Source organism: Alosa pseudoharengus, unplaced genomic scaffold, assembly GCF_046254945.1.
Source record: "Alosa pseudoharengus isolate Yale_2024_CS ecotype anadromous, Long Island Sound unplaced genomic scaffold, YU_APseudo_1.1 YU_APseudo_1.1_scf_1, whole genome shotgun sequence".
NCBI lineage: Eukaryota > Metazoa > Chordata > Actinopteri > Clupeiformes > Clupeidae > Alosa > Alosa pseudoharengus.
In genome coordinates, this window is record NW_027468564.1 from 54,634,873 (window position 1) to 54,659,959 (window position 25,087).

The 25,087-nt window shown below is 43.8% G+C and overlaps 1 protein-coding gene across 1 annotated transcript; it reads right to left on the reverse strand.

Moving 5' to 3' along the window:
• Positions 1-3,385: 3,385 nt before the first annotated feature.
• On the reverse strand, positions 3,386-4,187 carry LOC143119519 (persephin). The gene is made up of 2 exons (XM_076281078.1): positions 4,109-4,187; positions 3,386-3,810 (listed from the first exon to the last, which is right to left on the reverse strand). The coding sequence occupies exons 1-2, from the start codon at positions 4,185-4,187 to the stop codon at positions 3,386-3,388; spliced, it is 504 nt and encodes a 167-aa protein (XP_076137193.1).
• Positions 4,188-25,087: the final 20,900 nt, after the last annotated feature.

A 25,087-nucleotide genomic window follows, 5' to 3' on the forward strand; every position in this document is an offset into this window, starting at 1 on the left:
TTCTGTGCTGCTGCTCAATAGCGCCCCCTGACTGTTGGAGCACACTGATTTCTTGTTAGTTTGTGCCTCATAATGCTATTTTGTATGTTATACATTTGCAAATGCAATATAATAATATCTGTCTGTTTATACAGTAAGTCTGTTTTCCTCTCTTTGGTGGAGTGTGTGTGCTACATCAGCATGCTTGTGTTCAGATCAGTAGGAAAGAAATGGAAGCCACTTCATTTGTTTACAAAACAAAGTAGTGGTACAGTGTTATCTTTAGACATTACAGTAGTGTAACATCAGTGGTGTTTACCATGTATTCTTTCTACTCTGAACTATTTGTGAATTAGAAGATGGAAAAACTAAAATAGGCAGTGTATTTTGCTTAAATAATACAGCTAGTGTTTTTAAAACACATCAACATTACAACAATGCAATGAACCATGGACAGTGTAAAAGTGTTCTGGTGTGTGTGTATTTGAACATGCTGTACACATTCATAAATTAATTCAGCTGAGGAGATTGAGAGGAACTTGGACACCTCCAAGATAAACATGTACAAAGGTGCAAACGGAGGATGTTTTCCTCATGAGCACAAATTGGGATGCTTGACAGGATGTGTCAACCTCTCTCTCTCTTTGTCTCTCTCTTTCTCTATTTTTTCCTCCCTCCCTCTCTCTCAGGTAGGCTCATTTGCAGATGAAAGGGTTCCCCTTGGCACCAAGTATAAAGGCTGGGTGAGTGTTTACATCCAGAGCCCCTTTTGACTGGCCGCTCCTGCCCCTCACAGCAGTAGATTCAGCATGTTTGACAAGTCAAGTTCCCAACATGGAGCCTGGAGGTGAAGGGGAGAGGGAAGTTAGTTCACCTAAATGCATAAATCAACTCCCACACGTCTCTCTCCCCATCCATGGGAGACTGTTGAGAATTCTAGCTCCTTCTAAGCACACAAACTTCACACAAAGTCCCAAACACTGATTCTGAAATCCAAAAAACACTTCAATCCAAAAAAACTCAATTACAGGCAAAGTAATGACGTCAGCTTTGGAACGATTTCTTTATGCCCTGTGGTGTGTCTGCACAAGTGCTTGACAGCTTAATTGGTAAGCAGGTAATGAACTCTGGGGTGCATCATACATGAGAGCAGAAAGAAGTTTCTATATGGAACTTGGCCTCAATACAAACACTTATATTCTGGGGCAAATAATGTCAGCCGTAACCATAACGTGCAAATTTACTTTTAAAATGTGATTGGAAAAGAAAGAAAAGATGGCTGGATTCAGCCAATGCTCCACTGCAACAAAAAACAAAACACAAGCACTCTTACAAATGTGTTAGCAAAATGTTAACAAAAGAATGACCTCTGTTGAATATAACAATGGGCAACAGTCTCACCGGTATTTGTCCAGAACAGTAAACATTTTTTGCACCATACCAACTTTTCTGTCATCATAATCAGAGGTCATTTCAGAAGCCTCTATCAGGACCACAGGAAGTTTCAGAGTTTATGTTAGTTCATATCACAAACCTTTAAGTGATCAAGCTGTAGATTGCTAATTACTCTTAGCAGTTATCACTGGCAATGGGCCCTTTGCTGACCCACTATACAGTCCTTCTGATGAGATATGCGCTTATGAAGCTCAGCTGTGTAAATGCGGCCGAGATATCAAAGCTGGGGCTGCCTCAGTGTGTGTACCCAGCTTGAGAAGCTCTGTAGATTTGTCCACTTTAATCTATGCCCTGCTTATGTTATCAAAGGACAACAGAAACGAGAAACATGTGCTACATGACTCATAAGCTAATGGACTTGAACTATGATTTCATACAATATTATGATTATACTGTTGTTGTACTTAGTGACACTGCTCGTGTGTGTGCGTGTGTGTGTGTGTGTGTGTGTGTGTGTGTGTGTGTGCACGCTAGTATGGGGGGTTTACATCTGTATTGAAATATACTCCTGGATCACTGGACTAAAACAATATGAATCAAATTCAGAGTTGCTAATGCAAACATTTGTGAGGTTTGCTCAAATAAAATTAAAATAATGTAAATAAAACAAGCTTTGATATCAGAGTTTGGGGTCACCTACACTGGGCTTATGTCATACCTCACCATAAGAAAGCCCTTCATATTCTCCCACTGACTCTGATGTCCAAGAGTTTGGGGTCCACTGACCATCTCCACACCCCTCTTCTTTGTTACTGACCTACCAGTTTAAAAAGAGAAAGATCTGAATTATATCATGCTCCTACATGGTGATAGCTATACATTTTTCAGCCCCCCTTTTATACTGCAGAAGAGGAGCTGGTAGCCTATGTACTTTTCACAAACTTCACAAAGATCATATTAAAGGAATACAGTAAAGTGTATTGCCTAAATGTTCTATTCCATTACCGATCTCTCCAGTTCTCAGCTCTGAATAACCTGACCTCTACCATGAACACACACATGCACACACACACGCACACACACACACACACACACACACACACACACACTACAACTTTATAAGACTTCAAGAACCTTCCCCTGTAATTGTGTGTTTGTTGCGCCCCCTGGCTGTGGAATGTGAACAAACCCATTTTTTGTTTTTTTAGGTAATCAGTAAGCCAGCCTGCTCCACCCCTGTGGCTAATATGGAGTTGAATATCTTTTATGGTAATTGTCCCCAAGACCCTGTTTTTGAACAGAGCAGAGACCAGATTATGTGGTTCACATTCACAAACAGCACTCCCTTTGGCTCTAGCGGTTCATAACTGACCAGCACTGATCAAAAGTGACAGAGACAGTCTGTACTGGTAATGTCTTTTCCTCTTTGTAATTAAAAAAATACAGTCGCCGTCAGTTCAAATGATGTTTTATTTATCAAGTTATTTCTTAACATCTTTGAAAGAGATGGTGTCCAAGAACTGAGACAATAAATTAAATGAAACCATTTAAAATAAATAAATAAATAAAGATACCTCATCATCTGTTTGCTTTTAGTTGTGATGATTAGCCATAATTTTTGCTTTCCTAAAAAAAAACAGCAGCTTCAGCAGGATTTAACTGCTTTACTCAATGCAACCTTCTGGAGTAAATTATTGAAAGAGACATTGTAATTCTTCATTATAAACAAACATCAGAGGATGCACATTTGATACCACCAATAACAAAAAGCGCATAGTCAGCAGATGGCGTCTCGTCTTATGTCATCGACACCTCATAAATTTTGATCTTTAAATTCATCACAGACACCAACTTGGTATTTCATGACAGTTCCACAGAGATCTGCATAGGGGAAAGTCCATGTCTTGCGAATGCCCAACCTGAAGTCATGAAACCGTATAAAACATGACCCTTCCACCTGTCCTGAGCGTTAGAGTTCTTAGATGGGCCCCCCCCCCCCACTTCTGCTCTTCTACCCGATGCAAGCGCAGCCCGCCGCCGACAGCTTCTCCACTTTGTGCCAGCGGTGCGCGTTGTCCAGGAAGACCATGTCCTCGTGGTGCGTGGGCCGGCAGCACGGCATGCTGTGCCACATCTGGCCGGCTGGCGCCGCGCGCAGGTGCCCGGCCTGCAGCAGGTTGGCCAGCGTCAGGTCGTGGTTGGAGCGCTGCAGCGGGCACGCCCCGGCGCAGTACTTGAAGCGCACCATCTCGTCCGAGTCGTAGCCCAGGCCCAGGTCGCGCACCTGGACGAGGAGCGACTGCAGGCTGCAAGACACGTCGCCGGCGCTGCGGCGGGACCGATGGGCGAGGGCTCCGTGGAGTTCCTTGGCGCTCGCTCCGGCCTCCCTCGCCGCTCTGGTTCCCTCCCCGTCTCCAGCAGACTGTCCTTTCAGCTCTGAAAACCAAGAGAAAGGGGACCGTTTGTCATCTCTCATGTGCTGACTTGTTTTCAGAACAAATCCGTACTGATAAGAAGGTCCTTGTCGCAATCACAACCAACAGCCATCAACATACAAACAGCCAACACTTCACAAGTTCACAGTAGATCTTCATTTCTTAGAAAAGGGGGCATTTGATGTCATGAGAGAATAAGAGCCCATTGCTTATTCGATGGCATAACTAAACAAACAAGACAAGTATCTCCTTGTTCTATGTAGGTCTAAGGAGCCTAAGCTCAAAGTGTCCTGTCTTACCCAGAAGTGAGCGTAGCCAGTGTCCCGCTCCCCTCTGCAGGCAGAAGAGCAGCACCGTCAGCTTCAGTAGGGACCTCATGTTTCTCTCTCTGTGTGATCTGCTTCCCTTTTCTACTTCTTCTTCTTCTTCTCTCTGACTAGTGGTGTTCTCCTTATCTCTTCCTTGGATGAGGATGCGGATGATGTGGAGGTAAGATGCTGGGATGCATCGGTCCTTATCTCCCATTTATATCCGCCAGAGGTGGATGGAGGGGGGTTGCAGGGGCAAGAGGCGGTGTCCTAATATGCACCGGAGTCTCATTGCTCACCGGAGCATCACTCTCTCAATCACCCTCGTGAATCAATTAGTGACATGTCTGACCATGGCAAGCTGACCAACCACAGGAGCAACTGTCTGACCGCAGCCTGAGATATTATACAGATGGTACCAAATGTTCTGCAGGTGTTTTCAGATATGCAGACTCAGTACTAAAAATGTCAGACGCGTCGGCCGGGGATAAATTGTAACAACGGGACAAAGCCGCCACACACAGTATTGTGACAAGTGGCCATAGATAATGCCAACTACAGTAGGTCCTATTGGTAGAGTATAGAAAAGTAAATACCAAGCTAGCGAAGAGTGTGTAGGAAACATACAGAGGTACAAGGAGACAAAGCAGACACAGGGTTAACTGAGTGAGTAATAGTAGGTCATAATAAAAAAGAAGAAAGGATGACAGAAGCTATGCTAATGGAAATTCTTCTGTCCTTCCCACTGGAATATACATAAATTTGGGGATTTGATCAAAAATGTGTTTTTTTTCCTCTTACCTGGCCCTTAAAGTATTTTGTTCCCTTATGTAAGGCTGAGAGAAAGCATGTGGGTATTAAAATGGGGTTATGGAAATTACCGCCCCTGGAAATTCACTCGAACTGATATCATTTAAAATTGTTTATCCATTTCAACAGCCAACAATATAGCATGACTCAGATTGGCTAACAGCAAACAGCTTCAATCTGAACCAGAGAGTTTCACACGGCCTACAACTAAATCACATTATAGCCGAGTTAATATCACAACAACAAAAACAGCTCACTGATTTGTTGCAGTGTATTCCGTCAATAATAATAATGGCACAAACTGGTGGAAGTGTCAACTTTGCTCCCCAAATTGTCTGCAGAGTAGTCTTAGCTACCCTGAGAAAACTACAGACCAAGTCATAGATTTGGGCATTCTCTTGGGTGGCATAAAGCTTAAATTCTTTTGGTACTAAATGTCAAGTGATATCAAGTAATTGGTTGAGAAATGGTAAATGTTTGTGATGGGTTTTAAATACTGAATTAGAATTCTAGTCGTGTACTAGTGGAGCCAACTCAGTTTAATATGCGATCATAAGAATGTTCAAGAATACTGAGGTGACAGGTGGCCGTAATGCTGGACTCTTGGCTACACATCAGAGTTTTCTGTTAGTTGGTGGATTGAAGTCATTTAGTGAGGGCTGAGCTGGTAGCTAACCTTGTTGCATGAAGTTATTGTTCAGAAGTGCCAAATAGACCATGAAAAGGCAAAGGCCTTATATGATATCTTATCAGAATACTCTATGTACTGTCATCTCCGTATCATGTTGACCTGGAGAGCTCAATGTTTTCATAGCCTCACTTGAGAGGCGCACATACATTCTGGAAAAGTCTCTCTCTCTCTCTCTCTCTCTTTCTCTCTCTCTCTTTCTCTCTCTCTCTCTCTCTCTCTCTCTCTCTCTCTCTCTCTCTCTGTGTGTGTGTGTGTGTGTGTGTGTGTGTCTTGGGCTAAACCCTACCTGATTTCCCACTAGTCTGCATACAGGAAGGGAGTGTGATGCCCGGACTCCGCTGCATTCCTTCCGCTGGGATCAGAGCAGGCCAGCGTGATGGAGATGCTGCGGAGATGAGGAGTACAGTGTGAGAGTGAGTGCAGCAGAGTCTCTGGCATTTTAATACTGCACCTCTCAGGAATCCAGTGCTGTCTGACACGGGGAGGAATGGCTGGAATCTTGATTCCTGTGTTCATATCATGACACAAACACGCCTGCTATCACACAGTGTCTCAGCTAGCTAGCACTTACTGCACTGTGTCATTGGACAGTTGTGTCCTTTGTTGGCATTTAGAGTAGTGGAATTAGCATTCAATACCAAACGTAATACCAGCTGAGTTGCAGCTCGATATATTGTGCGAGGGATGCTACAAAGTGACCATTCTACATGTCATGGTTAAAGAAGGCCTCTGCTGCAAGTCCTCATGAAATGTGTGGAGATGAATTGCATATTTGCGTTGCGTTTCCAAAGTGCATGAGAATGCCAACTTCTAATTCCCATGTGTACCATGCTCAAAAGCAGATTGAGACGGCTATATTCCCATACATGCATATGCTGGCAGACATTGTAAATGCAGTAGAAAACTATGTTTTTCTGAGAGGTTTTACACTGACGCTGCAGTGCAGGCTAATTGATACGTCATGTCCGTTTTCAATCGTAGGCTATAATGATTCATTGTGATCAATAACGAAACATAACACAGATGCAAAACTAAAGTCAGAAGAATAAAACTTGTGTAGGATGCAGTAAAACGTGGACATGAGTGCGTTGGTAATTAATAACTGCACCCAGCTGCCGTAGTGGGACTCCACCTGCTGCTGTCTGAGGCCTATTCTCCTGGGTCAGGCCATATAGGGCTCGTCTGCTCAGGAGCAAGGAATGTAAGGAGTGGTGATCCCGTAATGGGAATCATTCTGCAGGAATTAGCACCGGAATCTCAAGCTTGCCCTGCAGAGCTCCTGTTTATGCTGTAAATCTGTCATAACCGGAGAACCTGAGACGTGAGTTTGCCCCCGGACTCCAAAGTCATTTCTGTCACACTTTGTGATGTGAAAGTTTTCCAAGATTTCCAGCTTTTTCTAGACCTTGTGTTGTCCAGGTAAAGCTATACACAGATGATAGCGCTGGACTGTGCTGTCCACAATTACCTCTCCCTAAGGCTCTTTATCACTGCTTATTCCACTGCTTAGTTGGGGCCGTTTTACACGTGCATTAACTTCTGTGAACAGACCACCGTGGAGTCCATTATCCCTTACTTAATTGACTGATTGGGTGGTGAGTTGGACTCAACCTCTGTTTTGGTTTGATTGAAAATCTTTACCAATACGAGTAATAAATACAATTCTATTAGAACAAAGCTTTGTCTTCCCAGAGTTTATTCGGTTTCTCCACCCAAAATAAGCTGTCAATTCCTGTGTGGGGAACAAGTTCTTAGAGAGTTAAGAAGAGATTGTTAGGAAAATGAGAAATATAGGTACATCTGGTTAACTCCTTTACATATACTATATTTACTATACTATATTGACTATTTTTCTATGGTCTTTTTTACTCTACAGAGGTCCATAAGCAATGCTGTTTGACTCCTGCCTATGAAAAGATGTGAGACCCTCACCATGATCCCCCCTAAATGATGTTCATTTTTAAGCGATGGTTCGGAGTAATTTCACCCTAGGGTCCTTTGCACCATGACCCCGAGCCAAACACCCTCCCAGAACCTTTTTTCCCTTGGTCGAACCCTGTTCGAGTAGCGCTGTCAGAAACTAAAGACGTTCTGCAGTCGTAATGGAACCAACTTTTATCTCGTAAATTACCCCACTAATAATGCCCTGAATGGTACGAAACTTCTACAGTAGTACAACTATGACCTTTAGTCCAATAACGAGGCATTAGAAAGTTTGTAAGTGCACCAGGAGTTTTAAGAAGTTTATTTAAATAACACTTGCCTCTGCATCTGCTACTATACCGCTGCGTCGACGTTTCTTCCGTGATTTGGGGGAAGCCCGTAAAAGTCCTGGCAGGAAGCGATTACATCAACGTTTTTTGGTATATCCAGTTTTTTATATTTTTTTTCCGAAGTGTTTACAACTTAGTGTTAACTAATAATTGTTGCAAACTGGACTACGAACAAAATATTAGTGCATTCCTGGATCTACATCCTTATGCATGCTTCCTGCCAGGAGTTTTACGGGCTTTTCCGAAATCACGGAAGAAGCGTCGACACAGCGGTATAGTAGCAGATGCAGAGGCAAGTGTTATTTAAATAAACTCCTTAAAACTCCTGGTGCACTTACAAACTCTCTAATGCCTCGTTATTGGACTAAAGGTCATAGTTGTACTACTGTAGAAGTTTCGTACCATTCAGGGCATTATTAGTGGGGTAATTTACGAGATAAAAGTTGGTTCCATCACGACTGCAGAACGTCATTCGTTTCTGACAGCGCTACTCGACCAGGGTTCGACCAAGGATAAAAAGGTTCTGGGAGGGTGTTTGGCTCGGGGTCATGGTGCAAAGGACCCTAGGGTGAAATTACTCCGAACCATCGCTTTAAAAGAAACCTGGAGTGTCACAATACAGTCTTCATTGAGCATCTCATGTGGAGAGGTGACATCACTGCATGAGCACTTGCTTGAAGGTAGGTTTGATCAGGGGGGCTGCGGAGAGGGGGGGGGGAGGTTATGATGATTCTAAAGGCCTAGCACTGACAGGGGGCCCCCAGAGAGCCACCCAATAATACTATCAGGGGCCCCAGAATTATTGTCTGTCATAGGGCCCAAATTTTCTAGCAGCACCCCTGGGTTTGATGCAGAGCACTTTTGGTAACTTTTCATTCTGAAAGCTTTCATTTACAAAGCGGTAAAATTCCTCCCTGAACAGTGTAATGCATATGGACTAGATTTATTATCAAATTTGGCAGATTTTGATATTAGATTGTTTTAAATGTAAATTCTACACAATAACCTTCTTATTGTATAGGACTTCTTAAACTGGCCTCATATTCTAACAGCAATCAGCAAACATTTGAGTAGATGTTCTTAGGGGGGGGGGGGGGTCTATCTAAATGTCTGTATGATGCTATGCAGACGGAAACATGCTCAATTACTTAACTCTGCACAGACTCAAACAGGCCAGTCTCATAGGCATATGTATAATGCAGTACAAGTGTATTTGGAAAAGAGAATGGCTGGGCTTTGTCATAGTATTTGTTTGTTGTGAAGAGGGAGAGGCTCTGGACATGTTTTTCTTTTCCGTAGCCTTGTTCTTCTCCATAGCCTTTGCATAGGCTACTTCTGGTATGTAATGTCATTCATTTTGTATTTTGTATCTTTTTTTTTTCTAAATTCAGTTGCCAACAATTTTTGACCTTGTAAGTAGATATTAATGGCTAGCCACTGACAGTAAACAATTCAACAAGCCTCAATAGAAGACAATAGAAATAGAATAGAAATACCAATTGATGGCAGAACTTAATTTCTTCACATGATTATAATTTGACCAGAGATAACTAGTCCATTGCTGATACTGAAAAGACTTCATCAATCTCCTCAAGTATTTGACTGATTTTTATAAACCATACTGTTCAGTATGCGCTGCTTTGGAGGGTAACTTTACTATTCCAAACTAGACGATGAATTTGGGTGTTTATGACAGTGCAGTCGCCACAAAACCGATTCCCTTCTTGAACACAAGAGGGCAACAGAGCTTTTTCTTTTCCCTCTGCCATTTCCCAATGTACAGTAATACTTCTCAAACTGTGCTGTCTCTTCACTGCTTATCTATTTCCACATCACTGTGACTCAATATTTCAAATCCCTCAGCTCTTGGCAATGAAAATCTTTGAATTGTTATTAAGTTGTAATATAATAACCATTAAAATAACTGAAAATCATATGGAATACAGATTGTCAATGTGTTGGGGTTGCAGGTATGACAGCTTGTGAGGGAAGACCCTCTGTAATCTAGGGTTTAAATGCTCAGACAAACAGTTACCATATTGGTCAGAAATGTACTTTATTAACAAATTTGTAAAAAAAAAAACATAAAACATCAGGAATTGAACTCTGACCGGAAAGCAATGGAAATAATGCTCAAATACTGTCATAAATGCTGTCAAAATAAATTAACAAAAACATACACATCTACTCAGCTGTTTTTAGAGGTATTATGAATTCTAGGCCTGAAATGTTTTTTCTCATGCAGCCACGAAGCATATATCAACCCTGTTCAATACTCCTCATAGGCTTAATGCCACAATTGCCTTCTTTATAGTTATCATATTATCTCTTATAATGGCACAATGAGCAGTCAATTCATTCAACTAAACATTGTTCTCAGCAGATACATAATCATGCTTATTAATGGAGACTATATTGGACAGTCCTGCTACATGTAGATGTAGTTATCCTGTACTTGTAGTTGCCCAGCAGAGGTCAGCAAATGTACATTAATGATTTCACAGTGCGCTCCGACTTCCACATAGGTGGACCAGTGTTGGATGATGAATTTAGCTCTCAGCAGCAGGAGATTTGACCCACATTAAACACATTAAACAGTCTCCAAGCATGTCTACACGTTAGCACTGACACTGATGCTGCTAACTAAAACTGTTTTCCCCACCATATGGGTGATGTAGTCATATATTTATAACTAGAAAGAAGAAAAGCTCGGTAAAATCCCTGTCTTTAATAGTTTTTTAAAGTATTTGACATTATACATCTTCTTATTAAAACACAGACGCCTTGGCAGAGGTCATAAAGAGAGACTGGGAACACATGAGTGTTTCCACCAGCCTCTCAGCAGCACTACTAAAGCTATTAATATGACACTGTGGATATTACTTTTCACTGCTCAGCAGTTCACATCCCACATCTGCGTGTCACCAAGATGTCTCTTTCCCTGACAAAAATAAAACGCAGGTATCCCTCCCCGCATGGCTTTCAAAAGCTCCCATTACTTGTTTTTTTTTTTTAAAAGCTATATATGGTTTAACACCTGTGTACACTTAGACTGTCAGGGAACATGCCAAGCTGTGCTCTCAGATCTATGCGTTCTGGCCAAGTTTGTGCTCCAGCAGTCAAACAGAAAATGAATGGAGAAATAGCCCTTTGTTTCGGGCCAAGGACTGCAGGACCAAGAACGGAAAATGCTAGGTTAGCAGATGGATTGCATGTTCTAAGAAAATTAGTTTTTGTTTTGTTTTTCACTCTTGCATAATCTTGTTGATTAAGTTTTATTATCGGTTTACTGTGTGTGGGCATCAGATTTTGTATACATAATCAGAACGCTCATAAAGAAACCGAAAACACTAGAATTTCCCCTGAAATTGTGCAATATCCCTTAATATGTGTTCTAATTCTGATTCTAGAATATTTTATTTTCACTTAACCCATTGGTTTGCCCTTATATGTCCCTTAAGTCCTACACATGATGTGACTTTAATAATTCCCCTGAAGCTGAATATACTGTTTCATAGCATTGCCAATGTGGAGAATGCTGCCCCTATATGGGAGGCATGCATGCACTGTTGCCTGTAAATAGGTTTTGTTGTTGTCATCTCATACTGCACTGTAGCTAACAAATCATCCACTATGCAAATGTAATTTCCCATATATGTAGATATTAATGTGTAAAGACTATTAGTCTCTTTGGGTCTCCCAGTGACACTGCAACACCCCTCTTCACCTTAGTCAGGGCATGTTCTCTGAGGTAAGTGCAGATGAGGTTAGGGCCTCTGGACTCTTGCATTTCCCATTGGAGATCAATTATCTATCTATCTATCTATCTATCTATCTACATGGACACTGACCCTCTGTGATCGAGAGGGTATCCGAAGTGGCGAGCACAGACACACCGGGTCCTAACACGCCTTCATAGGAGACGGCCGCCTGAGACTTACAGAGGGAACAAAGCCCTGGATCGCTGCATTTACTCCTGGCCAGAAAAAACAGGCTGTGCATTGATAATGAGCCCAGCACCGTTATAGCCTTTTCATGTCATTGAATTTCCCCCATTAGCACTGGAGGCTGCTGGAAAGTACACTTTTACTTCAAGTGCAGCCTTCCTCTCCTCCACTACCCATAGATGTCCACTGTTTGTGAGGTCATTGTATCAGGGAAGAGCTTCCTTTGATCAACAATATTGCATTGACCTTGACCACACCGCTGAGCTATTTTATTATTGAATGCGAGTTCCTGTGTACCTCCCCCTCTTAACATTTTTCAGACTCCAGAGCGCTGACCTGTATGGCGCTGTGTGCCTTTCCCTTGTGACTCACCTGATGCCACGCGGGACCACAGCCATGGCCCTACCGCTCGCTCCCGGCCATCAGGCCCGGCACAAAAGGCGACGGGGCAGGTGCCAGCGCTGACGTGTCCCTGATTGCATTTCTCCGGAGTCAGGCAGTCTTTAGCGCTCCCCTGGTGCCTGTGTGACTACACACTGGTCAACTGTTCTCCCCGTCCGTCCGCCTGCTTACTGTTGCTGAGCATTTGTCATTCAGATGTTTTTTGGAACGGTATCGAGTTCTGTTTTTTTTTTCTTCTTGGGAGGGAGGTGATTATTTTTGTCTTTGTAAAGGTTTTTGTGCGTGTCCTAGCTGCACAAAAGGGAAACCTTCCTGTCTGCCGAGGATTTCCCCTTGTTTTCACTCGAGAACAATTTATCTAAAATAATCCGATGCATTAGGCTTTATTCATCGGATGTTCTGCTGAAGTCGTCCAAGTGTAGTATCCCCTGTGTGCCATTGTTTGTTCTCTGAGCTGTACTCTGTAAAACAACACCGCCTTGCTGGAGAAAAAAAGTTTTAATAGTTCATTGTGTGCCCATTTCATACCATGATAATTATCACTCAACGTGTTTGGACAACATGATCGCAGCGTTCAGTGCCAAGTCAAATGGGTTGCAGCTATGCTAACCTGTTCCCCTGACTCCATGGTGTTACAGTACAAAGCAAAATCCCCATTAGCGCATTAAAATGACAATTAACAGCTCGAGTATGCCGCTGAAACCAATTACCCAGCTGTTAAGAGTGTCAAAATGGGCATGTCGCCACCATCCCATGAATATCGCTCTCTTTGATATCACAACTATACCTTAGTCTTTAAGTTTCGGAGGCCAAGGGGTTATGAGAGTAGCTCTGCAATATGTCAAATAAACCTAAGAAGTTGATTTATTGTAAGTGGTAGTAGAACGTGCATTTCGCGTCGAGAGGTGCAAGCTTCACAACGTCATTGCCCCCATTGTAGGCTAATGTTCATACTGTAGTCTGCAGTGTGGGCCTATAATGGCTTTTTTGAAACAAGTGTAAATGCAGTAAGGATATAGCCTACCTATAATTGTTATAAGGTGTCTTCCTTTAAAGAAAATAAAACGGTGTTATTTTACCCTAGAACAAAATTGATTAACCTCAGTGACTGAGTGATGAAACTCTGATTTATTTCAAAGGCGCAGAAAGTCACAAGCGCCACTGGCCTGGGGGGTTCACGGGAAGTCTCAGCCTCGGGGTCTCCATAAATCGCGGCTCGGTAGTAGCCCGCTGAGTCCGCCTCAAGTTTATAATTAGAACCATTCCTTGCTTGGCGCGATGGAAACATGCCTTTCGTTCTCCAGAACAGAGGCACAGCATAACAAAGAGAGGAAAGTGTACGCATCGGGCAAACACGGTCTGGTAATTGCGCACCGGCGTTTTCCAAAACAGAGCTCATTACCATACAGGTGTGTGCTATGTGACCAGCGCCTGATGGAGCGAGGGCGGATAATGAGTAAGGGGAACTGCCTCGTTTGTGATGCCTGTTGCCTGGTTTCTTTTGCATGCGGGCTACGTGACCGGTGTCTGGAATGTGCAGGTATGCGATGTGAGAACGGAAGGGTGGGGGTACTCACTGCAGCTTTTGAACCTCCAGCACCCCTAAATAACGTCAGACATACTCAATAAACATGTAGAACTTTATGGGATTCGTGACGTGCTGAAGAGATTCCACATGGCAACGCCGAATATTGTTAGGCTATGTGGAAGATCATAATATTAAAGAATATCTAGATGCATTAGATTAAATTACAGCTCGTGCATGCTTTTGGTCAGCAGCTCCCTGTCCACAGGTGCAGCATGCGGTACACAGCAAGGCCAAGCTGAATATGAGCCTCAGAAACCTGCTGCTATTCACAAGCCTTTTGGGAGGATCCTTTTCTGCTACACCCTGCATTAAGTGTATTTTCTGTACTTATATACAACCCCTAACACATCACAGCTGTGCTGCTGTCACTAGGTGCATGGCCCCCCACACCTGGACAATCGGAAACACATGTGGAATTGCACCCGAGCTGGTTACCCGCCTTTAGATGTGGCTCTTAACACTTTCGAGCTCGTTTAGTAGCTGGACTACCAGCCTCATGTCTTTTCAACAGGTGGGTCACCTGTGGCTACCTGTAGCCGCCCGCATCAAATTCAAATCATTATTGCTGACCTTCAATGTTCCTGAATGTTCTCATAAAGGCATAAGCCACCAGGCGACAGCTGCACTCCTCCAAAGAACGCCACCTGGCACTGCCACCCTCACTACAAGCTAAACTATACCCATCCTTGGAGCCCCGATGGTGGAACGCACTACCAGTTGCTGGTAAAGCTGACATACTGCATAACTCATAATTAAACAATATATATCACAGCTGTATATATATACTGTATATATATATATATGTGTGTGTGTATGTTTAATTTATATGACAATAATATGATCAGGAAGGATGAAACAGATAAATATTATGGGCTCTCTTTTCAATTGCACTATAACTGACCCCACGTTTTGGAAGAACAGCCAGTGTTGTGTAATAATGGTTATATGTCCCTTGCTTTTACGGGATGAAATTAAAAGCAAGAACCATTGTAATACTCAAACCCTCATCAAAACCAAAGCACTGAATGAAAAGGTTCTCTTCTGCCAGATGAACACTCTGATGTGGGAGTTCATCTGAGGTGACGAGTTGCACAATTCAGAACAAACGTGTTCTCAATTGGACCAAAAAACTACGAAAATCATGGGAATGAACTTGAGAAGAAGGAGAGCAATTTGTAATGTTTTATCATGGTGACGCATGCAAGCCGACTGGACCACAAACAAATATCCCTCCCAGAACTGGGGCCCAACAGAACATTTGTCTTGATTCTTTAGATAGATAGATAGATACTTTATTGATCCCCAGGGGAAATGTTTTAACTCTGGCCAAAGTGAACTGCTCAGGGCCTTAAGCAATGAACTGGGCTTGGTTTGAAGCAGAGCAGTACACATATTATCTGGTGCGTTGGCGTGAGATGGCAAGGTGATGTTGTATCTTTAGCACTATTTTGCAGGCCACACCAGTTGCACTTCATACCAAATTACATTTCCTTCTAAGAAAGGCTTTTTTTCTGTCATCTTTGCTTCCTCTTTAGACCCAATGAATCATTCCAAAGTAAATTTTTTGGAAGAATTAAGAGAGCAATGGATGAAGAGATGAAAAGAGAACACGTCCCGTGACAGCTCTATACTTCTCCAGTCAGGCGTGTTTTTGGATGAGCTACACGCTATTCCCTGTTTTCATCCATTGTTCCTCCGAAGTGTCAACCACTCTCGGCTTTGGCAGGAGAACCTGGGGGGGGGGGGGGGGTGCACGGGAGAAAGGATTCGGGAAAAAATATGATTCAACACATGCAATCAGCACTCAATCCAAAACTCTTATGTTTTTTCCAGCAATAGATGAGCTCGGATGGGTTTTTTCAAACATTTTGGGAGGGTGGCTCGAGGGATTCTTTGACAATGGACAATGCAGCCTTCATTTGCAACTTACTCTCGTCCAGACCAGTGTCCATCTAATTTGATTTGTGGCCCAAACAGCCTTCCCTTTGAACTCCGACCAAGAAGCATTCCCAGGGAACGCACTGGGCTCAAGTATCTGAATATTCTATTTTTGTATCGAGTTACTGTTCTCAAAAAGGTCCCCAGAATAAGACAACTGGGACCGTCAGCCAGCCGTATTTGGCTGTATCACTTTATCCATATAATGGAAAAAATTCCAGCATCCATCCAAATAAGGCCAATTAAATGTCCATCATATATCTACAAGGCTATATCCACGATTCATTAATATAACCCCAGGCATATTAAAAAAAAACTCTGTCGTAATATTCACAAAGGGAGGGAGAGTTTGGTTTGCTGTGGCTTAGGGATAAGAATTTCTCTGCCATGTCTTGTCCTGTTTTGGTGTGTGTGGGAGCCGTCTTGCGTTAGATAACCCATCGCATGTGGGCCACATGACAGTTCTCACGGAGAACTGGGAAGAAAGGACGAGCCGGAGTCCCTCGCTCGTCCGCTGGCATTCTTCAGAGCGCACAGCAGGAGACTCCCCACTTGAATGGCCTTCTCCAGCCTTTTGTGAGAAACTCCCCCCGCCAGCGTACAGGATGGAGGTGGAACGAAGAGCCCGTTCCCAGTCTTCCCAGTGCAAAAGCCTCTGGCATTCCTGGCCTTCCCCGACGTTCCCACCTCCCTCACCCACCGAGCGGGCCTGCCCCAATCAACGTAAGCAGTGGCAGGTTGATTTGTTATACTTTCGTTGGCTCCTGGCTCCGAGATGACAGGGCCTGTGAACAGCTAATAGGGATATCCTTAATACCCAAACTCATGGCGGCCAACAATGCGCCCGTAGGGCAGGAAGAAGGGGAGAATAAGGAGACAGAGCTTTCACTCAGCACCTTAACTTCAGCATATTTACTGTACCTACGTACCGTGTGTCTCTAGAGAATTCTGACACAACATAACTTGAGTGGAACACATTGCACGGAAGACATAGTTTACCTTTCAGCCATAAGGCGTAGTCGTATATCTTCAGATCCATTGTATTGTGAAGCGGTGTATATGATCTAAAGAGTCAAAGGCCGTGACCTTTCGGCCATATCATTAATGTCCATGTAATTTCGTGGTTACTTTGTGGCCATCTTGATGAAAGGGAGTCTAGTCATCTAGTCGAGACTGATGAAGTCCTGTGATCAAGTGCAGCACGCTTACAGTTATAGCGATGAATGAATAATGCAAAGTCATATGTCTGCTTTCCCCCAACATGAACATTAATCCTGAGATAAAGGAGTGAAGCTTGCTTTCATTTTTCACCATCAGCTCCCATAAGTTGGGATGTCCTGTGAGTTTAAACACATTTAGGCGGAGGAAGGGCTCTCTGCAATGATTAATGTTTGTCTTTTAGCTCCATGTGTTTTATGAATATAGCTGACACAGATATAGATCTTTCGATAAAGGCATGCTGGAATAATGAACAAGCTCATTTATTCAATACTTACTGCTGCAGCAGTTTCAAATGCATTCTCCTTAAAGTTGTTTTATAAGATGAGTCTAAAAACAATGATTTCACCTGGCTTACATGAGTCAAATCTTTGACACATCATCCATGGACAAAGACAACATGTTTTACTTGAGCATGAGTCAAGTGTTTGTATTGTAGTAAACTATTGGAGAGGAATGTGTTGAAGGCCTAACCTAAAAATATCTTCGGCATCACAATCACAGACCTCACACATGTTCTTTGTCTCCCTGTAGGACCTAATTAGCCCATGTGTCACCCTCTTGTCATTTCAGGAGGGTCCCAGACTCTCACTCCTTCTCTCTCTCTCTCTCTCTCTCTCGCTCTCTCTCTCTCTCTCTGTCTCTCGCTCCTCTGTCTCATGGCATAATGGAGGTTCCTGTGTTTGTGGCTGTTCCTGTCTCCTGCTGTCACCCGCTTGGCCGTCGCCATTGTTTCCGCAGCGCCACGGCCCTCTTGCTCCTACGCTCCCACATGACGCCCCCCCCCCCCACCCCCCCGTCCACACACACACACACACACGTGAACGCACACAACACACAACACACTCTCAAAGACACACCCGAATCTAGAGTTCTCATTGTGCTACAGGGATTTGGGTGTTTACTCATATTCTGCGTCCCAAACAAATATTACTGTTACAGTGATCAGGGGGGAGCACCCCCCACCCCCCCCACCCAACCCAGGGGAGGAGGTGGCCCTTCCCTCACAAACACAACATGCAGGTAAACAGCCCGCTGGTCTGCCAGCTCTTTCATTCGCATGGCGACCACAGCGCGGGTGGTGTGATGAAGATGATAACAGTAACAATCAAATGCTGCTTCTGTCCTCAACGGCCTACTTCCAGGTATAGTGGCAGGGAAATATAAAGTGTCGTCACCGTTTTTGCACAATTAATCTGGATTGAACCAGTTCAGCCCAGCACCAGCTGCTGGGTTATTCTAATGTTGTTGACCTACAATGAGTAAGTCTCAATGTCCATGGACTGAACATGAACCTGAAAGTTGCTTTTGTATGGGTGCAGCTTTGCTAACCCCAACTGCTCTATGTATTTTCATGACGTTTATATTGAACAGATTGCACAAGGTTATAATTTACTTTCATTTGTGTAAACCCTGATACGAAGCACAAAAGAACAGGCAGTCTGTTTAGGGCGTCCGTTTTGCTCAAGTTTATATCACATGGTGCCCCGACTGATTTCAGGGTGGCCCTCTGTATTGAGGGTGGCATATTTGTTTAACATTTTCTCTAGTGACTTTGCTGACATTGGGCAGTTTGGGCATGTTAAACCAACACAGTGTTTACACTGGCCTGCGCTCTGGCTTCGACGTTTACGCTCCCAGTCGCTCTCAGGAGCACGCCCAAGTGGCGGGAATCGACTCTTTGCTCGAAATAACACACGTGTAATTTGAAGAATTCGATGGGTCAAATGCGAGATTATTGTTCTAACAATCAAATTTGTCATCATCAGCCAAGTGCGGCGTGTGGTGTTTTTATGCGCTTGAGTCCCAGGCTCCTCTGCTTCTCGTTATTCTCTGTCTTTTGTTTTTCGCGCAAAGAACACGTGAAACTAATTTGCTCTCTCCGCGCCGCGCCTCACCTTTGCGTGGCACCTCCGATCGCGGTCCGATCCTTGCGCTTTTTAAGTGTAATGGTCCTCCGAGGCTCCCCCTCTCTCTCGCAGGGTGTCCTTGCGCGCGTAATTATGATAAATGTTTTAGAAAAGCCCTTCTCTCTGGCCCTGGAAGGTTCCGCAGAAGACCGGGCGTATTTGTTAGCGCTGACAGGGCTAAGCGCCGCACCAAACGCATCCATCTGGTTGTCTTTACATTAGCATTCGCCTCGCTATCTCGCCCTCTCCATCTCTCTGCTGCTTTCTCTCTCAAGTCTGACCCCTCTCTGATTCCCCCCCTTCTTCCTCGTCTTTGTCGATATTGACTCAGCTGCTGAACATACAACGTCGTCTCTTTTGAGTGCAAAGGCCTGTGAGGCTTCACTTGCTTTAATATGTTATCCCCCTAAACACGGCCGAGCCCCTCGACTTGATCCCCCCTCATAAGTCCTGGTTTATTATCCTTAACACGTACAAAGTGTCTCTCGAAACAACCCCATTTTACAGCCTCAAATGCCGTTCACATCGAATCCCAAGGAAGTGATGCGGAACATTGGGATCGAGGTGGATTGGTCACCGCGCGGGGTCGAAGGTCATCGGAATATTGGGGTCAGACGTCTTGTTTGGTAGTATGCCCTGAAGGTGATCACTGTTTAAAACAGTGGAGGGAGAGAAAACACCAAACACAAACAGCAGTCTGTTTGGGTAATGTCATGCTTCGGCCACTGAGGACTAACCGGTGTTTTATGAGCTTTTCATTGCTACGGAGCCGCATAGTTGGCATAGTGCTCCACAGGCGCCAGGAGGTAGTTTGGTCATGGGATTGCTCGATGCTGGAAAACTGGTTAGAAGCCAAACCATTTTTTTTTAACTCCTGGGAGAAAGGAAACACACTTCATACGAGATGAATTTGCCATTTGTTTGAAAACAATAGTGATAAAATGTGATTAAAAAAAGCTTGTTTGGAGATTCTTAACACTGCTATTTTAAGACCATAAGTACCTCAGTGACAAAATATAGAAGACCAAATATAGAAGATACAACCATAATTTGTGATTTGATGAATGTTCATTAAGCAAGTACATTCATTTTGTCTTTCAGACTGACTGATCCCTGACTGCACCATTAAATCTGACTGAGAAGTGCAGAGGTGAGATGATCTTAGTTAAGTTGGTTATAGAGAATTGCCAGGAAAATACTGGCTTGACTTGCACAATAATCCACTCTTGACCCATCGTTCACTGTATGATAAAATTGTAGAATACCATGGAATTACAAAATACCAATGACAAAAAGCAGATGCACAGATTGGTCATTATTTCTGAAAAAGTATGCACTGTCTTGTCTTCTCTCTCCACCCTTCCTCTCCTGTAGCATTTGATCAGTGCTCTTTTTAAGTTGAACTAGAGCTTAACTGCTAGCTACTACCACCTTTTGTTAACTAGAATACATTCTAAAGCCATATCGTTTGCCTGCCATCTGTCTTACAGTATGTGATCATGCAATCAATATTCAAACTAAAACAATTGCACCCTAGACTAAACTATTTTGAACAAGATAAGTCAGTTTTTGCTCTTTTACTCACCCCATCCCTGTCCAGTTGGCATCATCCCCCCCCCCCCTTCCCCTCTCTTTAGGCTGCTCTGAACACATTACATGATCAGACAGATAGTTGTTAGTAGACCAACTGATCAAACATTTCCGATATCCAACTGTTACTAGCAGAGTGAAAGTGAAATTGTGCCGTCTAGATGGCTGTGCTGTTAATGAGATGTTTTATTTAGCCTGGCGTACAGGCTATTGTTATTTAGCGTGTAGGCCTAAGGCTTTATCTTCCTTATCAAAAAGTGAGGGGGACAATTGCCATCTCTTCAAAACTGCAGGTGTCGTATCCGCCCTATCCCCCGCGCTGCCGGCGCCCCTGCTCAAGACTCAGATACTCAGAGATGGAGACAAACATGAAGAACATGAGTGTCCCACAAAGCTACACGTATAAAGACGTTACCTGCTGCATGAAAAATGACTCTATCTAAAGGCCGAAGCCCCCATCTGTGCTGATAAATCACATCCTCAGAGGTCTGTTTTGCACTGAAAGATAAATAGACAGTCCTGTTGACCTCCTGCTGCTGGGGACGAAACCGTAGCTTCCACCTTCCCGTCTCAATCTCACGTAAAGAAAACACTTCTTGTTTCGTTTTTGGTTCTCAGCACACACGGAGCCTCATCCCGCTACGTTTTTTTATGAAATCTTCCCGTTATTGAATCTTCTCCACACACTCATGTCTCTCTCTCCTCTACATTATGGAGGGAATCACTTGTGTTCTGGCCAGAGTGCATTTGCAATGCAGAGCAGGAGGACACTTAATTGTTTTAATAAGACGGCGTTAGAGGAAGATGTCTTTGTCAGAACGCCAGGCGCGTCTCTTTGCCCTCCCTCGGGGGGTGTCCCGCTGCTGTTGAAAGGCTTGCTTGTCTCAGAGATTGTGAAAGTGTCCCCCCTCTCTCCTCTCTCTTTCCTTGTCCTTTTTTTCTCGCAATAGGAAACATATGGCATGTCAATGAGATTCAAACGAGTTTCGGTAGACGTCCCCCTGGTGTTAGTTCAAGCTGGACAGGGCCCCCGTGGGTTGGTGGGTGGATTTGGACGGGTTTAGAGCCGTGTGGGCAGGCAGTGCTGAAACATGTGTATGAGATCCATCATGAAAGGGCCTACTGCACCAGTGCGTCCCGTGGAGACGCCACCACAGATAGTACCACTATGCTTTGATTCTGTTATTGTAACTGTGTGTGTGTGTGTGTGTGTGTGTGTGTGTGTGTGTGTGTGTGTGTGTGTGTGTGTGTGTGTGTGTGTGTGTGTGTGTGTGTGTGTGTGTGTGTGTGTGTGTGTGTGCGCGTGTGTGTGTGCGTGTGTGTGTGCGTGTGTGTGTGCGTGTGTGCATGTGTTTGTATCTCCAGGTGTATTTTCAGTCTGTACATACGTATGCATGCACATGTGTGCGCGCATGTGTGTGTGTATTTCTGTGTGTGTGCGTGTGTGTGTGTGTGTGTGTAATCAATCTGTGCATATACAAACTTGTGTGTGTGTGTGTGTGTGTGTGTGTGTGTGTGTGTGTGTGTGTGTGTGTGTGTGTGTGTGTGTGTGTGTTCAATCTGTGGATATGCAAACTTGTGTGTGTGTGTGTGTGTGTGTGTGTGTGTGTGTGTGTGTGTGTTCAATCTGTGGATATGCAAACTTGTGTGCGTGTTTTTGGTCCCTCGTCTCTCACTGAAACATTTTCCAGGGCCTCATATTTTTACACTGCTTCTATAGTATTTCTCAAAGACTGGTCATTTATCAAGCTCTAATCTGGCTGACATGAGCCTGACTTGTGTGTTTAGAGTGAGATGGCGGTTTAGCTGTGGTCTAGTTGATTAGTAATCAGTGTCTCTGTGAAGAAGGCCAGATGGGGGCCACTGGCCGCTACTGGACAAGGACCACCTTTACTGCGACTCACGCTGAGATCCAGCTCATACATTTGATTTTAGACCTGGAAGCTCTGCACATTATATTAGCTTTTTTTAATCCTGACATAATTCTCCTTAATTTACCCGTCAGACATATGTGTTTGATTTGGAAAATGTTTTGTTTTATCATTTTTTTTGTGTGTTTTTCGGCGGGGGATTCAACAGTTCCTTTTAGGCTGTAGAGTGGGTTGTTGAACAGCACAAAGCTGGGGCCTTTCATGTATCACATTGTTGAGACAAGTCATTTATCTCCTTTCTCGTGATGTTCCCTATTTCCCGATGTGAACACTGCTTGCTTTACTTCTCATAGGAATATCTTTCCGCGCGATCGTCCCAGGAATGCTTCGTTTGTCCAATTTCCAGACAGTAACATAGGAATCGCTCTCAAAGTTAAACACATCGGTGCTTATTCAGTTGTGCTCATTTGTCCTGTAGAATGATGGTTTTATTGCAGTAATAGGTTTACATTGGCTTTATGAAATCGTTTGGGACTTAGCCTAACCTGCATTGATTTTACTCACTATTATCTTTGTCATGGGCTGTTAGTTCATTTGCTATGGTGAGTGTGTGACAAATTATAGAGGTCAATTATTTTTGCACGGGAATTGTCTTATTGGATTCAGTGAGAAGCACTTGAAATAACAACGTTAAGTGACTCTCAAATTAATGGTGATTGAAATGACAACAATTATGCAATGAAAAGTCTATTATAGTGAGTTTATTGTATATCAGACTCAATGAAATAATACCACCCACTTACACAATTTCTTTCATTTTATGCATATCGAAACAGATGTTTTGCTTATTTGAAATGTCATCTAATTGTCCTAAGCTGATGTAAGCTGTTTTGTACAATTTATGCAGCATGTTGAAATACTGTTACCCATTGTCAAAACAAGGCCATAAAAACAAGCTCATCTCCATGTCCAACTAACATTTCTGTGCAGCAACGTCAACCACTACAGTTACCCTGCTTGGAAAGTCCATTGCAGTCCCATTTCCCCTCTCTATCTTCTATCTGGCTTTCCCTGCTGATAATATAGTTATGGAGAGAGAGAGAGGGGGGGGGGGAGTGAGGGGAGAGAGAAGGAGAGATGCTGGAAGTGTTGCTATTCACCTCCTTTTATCATGTGTCAGGCATGCTCTGATCTCATGAACACGTCCTCCCTGTGTACTCCTCAACCTGCACACACACACACACACACACACACACACACACACACACAGAGAAACACAGTCACTCATGCATGCTGCAGTGCTAATCTGTCTTTATGTGTCCACCTTTTCTCACAATACTCTCCTTGCACTGCCTCGGAGGGACAAGGCCATATCCCTGACCCCCTCAACCCCCATACCCCCCCCCCCCCAAACACACACACACACACACACACACACACACACACACCACTCTTTCTGATCTCTCCCATGACTCCTCAGAGGCTTCCTGACTGGTAATTGATGACCCAACGGGCCAAAAGCTCAAGGTTGCCCTCGGCGAGGCAACAGGTTATTTTTTCCCATCTGTCCAGCCTCGGACACATGGACACGCTATCCCATCTCTCATTAGCGAGCCTCAAAGCAGCTGGGACCCCTTGCCCTTTTGGGTGTCTGGCTACACACATATACATACATCCATATATAGGCCATACATTTTTATTGGCATCTCAAGCTATGGTTTAAATGTTTAGCTTTAGCGGGAAATGAAAATAAACACTGATCACAGTGCTGGCATCATAGATGGTCGGCAATTTGCACATTACACCAGCACTTGTGTGTCTTGGACAGTTGGACAAGTCACCACGGACGTCTAATTCTATCTGCAGTGCTCATAGTCTCGTTACGAGAATGATTCATCTTCATCCGATGAAATTGGTTTGGTTTTCTGTACGGAATGTCAACAGTCGGCGTTCATCTCCAAACACTAGCCTGTCCAAGATACACAGAGCAAGCTAATGTTCACACGTTCGTCCATCATCCGAACAAACAATTATCCTCAGCTAACATTGCGCAGCGGCAGGCTCTTTGATGTACAAGTCGCAAATCTCTGCATGAGAGTTACCTGTCTTTCATTCAGTGTGCACAAAAGCTATGACAAAACGTATAGGCCAAACATAATGGAAGTGCTTCCCATGTGCCAGTCATTAAAATGATGGATGCTTCCTCCTTCAAGCCTCTCCGACTTGATTTCACCTAATTCAAGTGGCATAGCTGCAGCTGCCAAGCAGAGCACTATTTTGTATGTGCACACATACATACATCTGTGTGTGTGTTTATGTTTTTGTGTGTTTATGTTTATGTGTTTATGTGTGTGTGTGTGTGTGTGTGTGTGTGTGTGTGTGTGTGTGTGTGTGTGTGTGTGTGTGTTTCTGTGTGTGTGTGTGTGTGTGTGTGTGTGTGTGTGTGTGTGTGTGTGTGTGTGTGTGTGTGTGTGTGTGTGTATGAAAAAAGCTCTTTATGTAAACCAAAGACTAGAGTTAAGACAGTGTGTGTGTGTGTGTGTGTGCCCGCCCGGGCATATGCCCAGATACCAAATACCTAAGAAGCTTGTCACACAGGCAACAGAGAAGTGCATACACACTCTCTCTCTCTCTCCCACCTACATGCCAGACCCAACCCAACCAGGCCAGGCCAGCGCTCCGGAGCAGCGGAGCTCCTCATGACGTGACTCAGCGGGTAATGACCCTGGGAA